This window comes from Bombus terrestris, chromosome 3, assembly GCF_910591885.1.
Source record: "Bombus terrestris chromosome 3, iyBomTerr1.2, whole genome shotgun sequence".
Lineage (NCBI taxonomy): Eukaryota > Metazoa > Arthropoda > Insecta > Hymenoptera > Apidae > Bombus > Bombus terrestris.
Window position 1 is genome coordinate 1285526 of NC_063271.1, and position 6975 is coordinate 1292500.

General features: G+C 46.0%; 1 protein-coding gene across 24 annotated transcripts in view; it reads left to right on the forward strand.

The window, feature by feature from the left end:
• The window catches only part of LOC100647135 (voltage-dependent calcium channel type A subunit alpha-1), a 99372-nt gene that overhangs the window by 91418 nt on the left and 979 nt on the right, over positions 1-6975 (forward strand). For 9 of the 24 annotated variants that reach the window (XM_048404654.1, XM_048404655.1, XM_048404653.1 and 6 more), the window contains 7 exons: positions 932-1119; positions 1365-1716; positions 3179-3306; positions 3425-3579; positions 3897-3929; positions 5043-5547; positions 5872-6975. The exon at positions 5872-6975 is cut by the window's right edge and continues 979 nt beyond it. In XM_048404654.1, the coding sequence (XP_048260611.1) occupies positions 932-1119; positions 1365-1716; positions 3179-3306; positions 3425-3579; positions 3897-3929; positions 5043-5547; positions 5872-5911 (1401 nt within the window). In that variant the 3' untranslated portion in view covers positions 5912-6975. Of the gene's footprint in view, positions 1-931; positions 1120-1364; positions 1717-3178; positions 3307-3424; positions 3619-3896; positions 3930-5042; positions 5548-5871 lie in introns of those variants that run through there. The other 15 variants (XM_048404658.1, XM_048404657.1, XM_048404667.1 and 12 more) reach the window with 6 other exon arrangements.

Genomic DNA, 6975 nt, shown 5'->3' on the forward strand with positions numbered 1-6975 from the left:
TTTGTCCACGACCTTTTCGCATATGTATGTATCAATATGTCGAAGAAAATATTCGCCAATCGTGCATCTTCCTCTACGACCGATTTAGAGATCGATTTGCTCGAAGAATTATAGGGGATTAGGGAATATTGCGCGCGTCTATCCAATATCGAGGAATATGAACGATTCGCGTATTACGTTGCATGCCTACTAACGTTTGCATTTCTACAGTACCGTAACCGTGACGAGTAATTAAATGTCTTCGTTTGCATATAGTTCTTTACGCTCACTTGTAAACACTCGACAAGTAAATAAGAAAAATAATCGATATACCTACGTAAGAATCTAGCTTTTGAGAAACATATACAGGCTTTGCCAGAGTGATCCACCGTCACAGATTACAGTTACCACTTTTACTACAATTTCGTTCGATGCTCGACATTTCTTGCAATTCTCTGCACGCGCATCTCAAAAAGCAAATAGAAAAAAAGTAAACGAAAAAAAAAAAGAAAAAAGAAACGTGTACTTTCTTGCCGTTGGAGGAAAAAATCTTTTTCTTAGCGACACTCTCAAGTGCACCATGTCACGTAATACTCTTTCTAGCATGGCCTCTGTTTTTTGGCGAAAATTTCTCTATTGCCGTTTCGTTGCTACAACTCGTGCTCTATCTTAATCGTTCTTTTTTTCCTTCTAACTCGAAAGCACGCAAGAGATAGATAAAAAAAAAAAAAAAAAAAAAAAAAAAAAAATAAGAAAAAAGGTAAAGCGAGGAGAACGAAAGAAAGCCTGTATGTGCCTGTACATACTGTACGATAATACGAGTTGGCTCGAAGATCGAAACGTCTGTAAACGACGATCGATAAAACGACAAAGTAAAAATATAAAAACACACACATAAAAGAAATATCGATCAACTCTGATAGTCGGTGTGGTTTCGCACGTTCGACTTTAGCAATCGGCCTTATTCAACTGCATACTGGACGTGACGGCGGTAAATCATACCGGAAATAATCACGCAGCCGGAAGTAGGGCGAACAGCCTCGAACACGTGGTACGGCCGACGCCGGAAACGAAGCTCGATCAACGCAAGGAGCACATGGAGGAAGACGACGAGCACAGTAGACGTCAACGTAGCATCAGGTACTTGGTCTCCGTTTTAATCTCGATGGGATATCGACTTCGTTTTGCAACGGACCATATTTCTCGCTCTATTACTTGTAAGAACTTGAAATGCCAGTACGTTGGCGTCCGAGCGGTGAGAAACTATACGATACTTTCGAAACAATAGCGGGAAATTCGGTTCGTGCCAAAACGAAGAACGAAATAGAAAGGAATATTTGTAATCGCGACGACGATTTTCTTGTTCTCTTTCGGTTTGATTTCAGAAATAAAAAGGTGAACTGGAAGATGTCCCACCAGTACGATATACTAGGCAGCAGCGGAGAGAGTAGCCAGGGAGGGGGTGGGTCTGGGGTTGTACCCGTAGTTATTGACGAGGATCGCGCCCCCGAGCTAGAGCCATTGCTGGCTGAGGTGCCCTCCCAGCAGGATCAAAACTACTACTACCACCATCACCATCACGACCAATACTACGATACCGACAATGATCTATACTATGACCATCACCACCACCACCACCACCATCACCATCACCATCATCATCATGCTCACCGACCACCCTCGTACTATCAACACCAGAATACCTACGCACCTCGCTCCTCGATCCGTTATCACAAGGTCTCTCGGCTCGATTCAATTAAAATCCTCCTCGATTTCGAATGAATCTCGATTCCCACGAAATCTCCCTCGATCGGTTGCGATACAGAACGAATCGACTTAGCTCGTTGGGTTTATCAGGCTCGCGAGCTAAGGGATTTCCACTCGCTGTGCGCTTGGTTCTACTTGGCCTCGGGACACGTGTCTAGATCGCGGTAGATCGAGGATACTTCGCTTCGATCGGGATGTACAGATATTTTCACGTTGTTGTCATTTCTAGATCGAACCGACCGATTTGTACATAGATCTCGGTGTGCGACGTTACGCTTTATTAGACTTAGATCGATTATCGTTAGAGCGGGATATATCGTTTGTTTCGTGGAATTAGTTTGAACCATGTGGTAGTAAATCGCGAGCGATTTCTTATTTACGATTAGACGAAGAAGCAGCTCCCTTAGTCTAGTTCGTGAATAACCAAAGAAATTCCTTATAGACGGACTCGAGGACACCCTTAGATCGGGATAGATTTTAGACGACTAGATCGTATTGTAGTATAATAGATAGACTGGCGTTCGCGAGGTTAGTGAAAACGTTGTTTGATTCGCGCACGGTTGTCCGAAACACGGCTGAGAAAGCATATGCTAGGCAAAAGAAAGACTCGGCAAAGATCAAGATCGATTTACGGATCGATGTTGAACGGCCTTCGCCTCGGCACGTGCGTAAATACGAGGAAGAAACGAAGCGATGTTCTTTAGCGAAAGTTCAACGCGAATGTTTAGAGAAACCCCACCCTTATCCCTAGCTGCTTTCAGCCTTGAGATTACACTCGAGAGTAACGAAGCACTCGTGAATTCGTCAACGATTGCCTCGTTCTCCGTGTGTCTCGTTGTTCGTTATAATTCCATGTATATCCGTGTGCCGGTAAGTAAGAAACATGCGTGAGACGAGCGACGGCTCGTCGCAACGGTAGTGCAAACACGACCGACTGGTTTCTCTTCTTCTCTCACCTAAACCGCTCCGAACGAAACTAAATCAGCAAAGCATGTGCATGCCCGAAACTTTAATCTCGCATGCTTCTACACGCGCGTACATGTGCCTGTATATCGACTTCTCTGCTCCTCCTCGCTGACTGTTCTTCTCATGTTCGAAATCGTCGAGACAGTTTCTCGAGACAAAACCAGACAAACGAGAAGAAGACGAATCTCAGCGCGAATTTCCATCCGGTATCTTAATTGACGCGCGGAGAGTGGCGCGCAGATATTTTCAATTTACGCTTGTTGCTCTTTACGTTTCGTTTGGGAAACTCGCGCGGAGATTCGCGTTCCGGAGGCAAAAGGCGTCTCGATTCGGAAAAGACGTTTTGTTCGAGTCGCGAATCGTTAGTAACGAAGGCAAAGAATCGGCGGCACCCCGACTCTCCTTAAACCCCTGATTTATTCCGTTTGTCGGGGCGGTCCTCTAATCGACGAGTCTGTTCGTTTAGATGGAGCTTCAGGACGTTGTAGTTAGCGACTCGCGTGCCGGTAGTCTCGAGAGTCTTACCCACGCCGGCAAAAGACTTCATCCACCAGTGCAACCGGTTAGACATCCATCCCGTTCACCCAGTTTAAGGTAATAACAAGACACGAGTATTCGTGTGAAATACGAACAGGTGTGCCGATGCTTAATGGTCAGGACAGGAGGATGATACGAACGGTGCGAATATGAAATTAATCGGTAATCTTTTCAGGAGACACTCGCCAGGGCGACCTGGATACGATCATCATGGTCATTATTACCACGAAGGACCAGGGTTTAGCGACACGGTTAGCAACGTCGTCGAGATTCAGAGACACACGCATCATCCCCATCCGACACAGTACAATCATCGGCACAGGATCCGAGGTACAAGACAGCAATGATAATTTCGTCGAAGAAAACACGGTGCAACGATAAGTCCTTTTTACGAAATCCAACCTACGAATCTCTTTTGCGAACGTTTCTCGTACACGGATCGTATTTCAAAACGATCGTAAAAGTCTCGAACGAACTCGCTCCGATCTCTGTTCGATGCTGGCATCGTGGAACGGACGAGAGATTCGTAGTTACGATTTAGAAAAAATATGAATGTCGCTATAAATGGTTTACTCGCAAGAGGCAGAAGCTCTGTGTCACTCGATGTAATATGTTTCTTCGTTTTGTTCTGTTATGCGCCTACAAAGACTATTACGACCACTGCGACTATTACGACGATGGTAATTTCTTTCGCAACTCCGTTTCATTCCCTGTTCCAAAGCAATCTCATTATTATTATTATTATCATCATCATCATCATCATCATCATTATTATTATCATTATTGTTATTATTACCATTATTATTATTGTTATTATTACCCTTATTATTATTATTATTATTATTATTATTATTATTATTATTATTATTATTATTATTATCATTATCGATATATCATCATCATCATCATCATCATAATCATCATCATCTTCATCGTCATCATCGTTGTTATCGTTATATTATTATCGTCATTATCATCGTTACTTTCACCGATTATCGTTTGGCTTTCACGGTTGTACATTTTCCAGCCACATCGTTCACCGACACAACAAACAGATACAAATTAGTACGCAATCGACACAGTATCGAGCACAAAACAGACACTCGAATACGAACGATCATACTTTTCCTCGTTGATTTCCAAACTCTCCTTTACGGATCGGATACGTCGAGAACTTTTCGAAAATTCCAAACGTAAAAATTCCAAAGAAATCGGTTCTTCTCGACCGTTCTTCGTCGACTACTATCTAGTACATCATTCTGTCCTTTTTATATTCGTTGATTACTTACTCGCGATTCCTTCTGATTCGTTCGAGACACCGCACTGCACGAAATGGATAACACAGGCTTTCGATATCGAGCACTCTTGCACACTGAAAACACTTGCACTCTGTCCCTTCCATCTAGAAACATCGTTGATTAGACGCTCGTTCGTTGTTTGTACTTAGCTATAGTATTATACTACTGCACGCACCGCGGTCCCTAGAATCTTTGGTGGAGCTAGAGAGTTTAGCATGCGGCATGTTGTCCGATGTGGCACTCTGTTAGCGAACAGCTAGACCGACTCCGACTCTAGTCGAATTCCACCGTTGCTATAAACGACACGATATCTATAGTATATATGCCGGTATCCTCCTAGACACGCGAACAACGTTCGTTCCCTCGGCTACGACCATACTTCCTCCGATAGTCCTCGAACGATCCCGTTTCATCGAATGATCTCCTAGGGCAGGTAGAAGATAGTGGTCGCGTAGAGAGACTCGGAACGCAAACGCTAACGACTATATTCGTCAGGTCCGTGGAGCGCTTCGACCAGTCCAGCGAGGACACCGAGTCCCATTCACCACATCGATCGAGGCCGGCATTACGGGACGACAAGCTTGGAGCAACGATCGAGAAGTCCGAGTCCGATCGGTGGTCGCCAGCCTGCTCATTCCCACCAGCACTATCATCGGCATCATCCCCATCAGCACAGCTATCCGGTGTTAGTAACCAGACGGGGACAGGGTCGTCTACTGCCTCCAACGCCCAACAAACCTTCGACTCTGCAACTGAAACCGGCCAACATCAATTTCCCCAAGTTGAACGCTTCGCCGACTCACGGCTCGCACATGCACGTGACGCTCCCGGCCGGTATGCAGCATCCGCCACCAGGACAGCATTTGCCACCGATGCAACCAAGCCACTGTCCGTTGAGCTTCGAGCAGGCGGTGGCAATGGGCCGCGGCGGCCGTCTCTTGCCCAGTCCTGTACCAAACGGGTACAAACCTCAGCCGCAGGCTAAGCAAAGGACACCCAGGTGAGCGTTCTTTCGATTTTCTTCGAGTTGTTCGAGTTACGCTAGACGTTGTACGAAACGTCGTCAGTCGCGTTTTCGCGCGATAGCTGTTCCCAGTGGACCGATTCACCAATTCCATGTAAGAAATCCGTCGTATCAGAGAATCGAGTCGTGGAATAAAATATTTAAAGCAAAAAGTAGCCATCCACTGTGAAACTAAATAAGGAAATAAAAACCGTGAATTTTCGATAGCCACTGGGAACACGATCCCGTTAAAATACCGCGATATCGAACATCGCGTTGAGGACAAAAGGTCGCAAGCTAACTCTCGTCGGATCGTTACAGATCGAGACACTCTGACAGCGACGAAGATGACTGGTGCTAGCCAAAGTGGGACCCTGGACGGTGGTCCGGTGACGTGGACGCCCCCAGGCGTCTTAGGGTTTGCGCGTGAATCTTCCACGTCGGGAGGCGCATCGATCTAACCGCGAACGCGGAAGCGATGAAAATCGATCGATTAGCTTCGAGCTTGGCAACTACGTCAGAGTTAATGTCCGTTCGTCGAGTCGGACGAGGCAGGTGTACGCGATCGGGGACAAGGAAACGAAGCTACGTGTTACTAGTAACGTTGCTACTGGTACGACCGAGTAGAAGAGAAGGTACACCTTGAAATACAATGATCAGCTGGTTCGAAGGAAGACTCGACCGAACGGATCGAATCGTGTTTCTCGAACGGTGCAGAAACAGGACAGGCGAAGGATTTCAAAGGAAATGACGCGACCGAAACGAAAGCAACATCGGATGATCGTTACAGGGATAACAAAGCAACGTACGTATAATACTAAAACGAGCAGTCGTCACGGTGGCCACCATCGAACAGACTATGTGCCACGAATACGATGATCGTCGGTTTAACGCGCAAAACGATCGAAACTAAACGAAAAATACGGAAAGAGAAAAAGAGAAAAAATATTCGCAATCTCCGCCTGTCGTGCAGCATTCTTACGAAGAAGTTGAAGCGTCGTCGGAGTTACGTTCGTGGGAACTTTCTGAAATTTTCTTTCGTCTCGAACTTCGAAGCTTCCTTCGCTGTGCTTTTTAATCGACGGACCGAGCCGAGGAGGATCCACTTTTTATACGATGAATTATACGACGAGGGAAGCGCTCTTGTACGGTTGAGCGCGTTCGTTTCGGATCCCTCTCCGCGCGAATCTACCAAATTCTTCACGACTGTATCGAACAGTTGCGCCCTACGCGACGCCCTCTCACCGACTTGGATACAGCGAGTTTCCACGTGTCTCCCCATGTTTGGAGGAACTGGTCGGCGATGCGGAGGCGCCTTTGCCAGCAAAACATCTCCTCTTCTTGATTTTTCTATAAGCTGCGCCCAACTCGAGCTACTTGTCAGGGAGGTTCTCGATGCGAACCAACAGGCGGAATCGATCAACG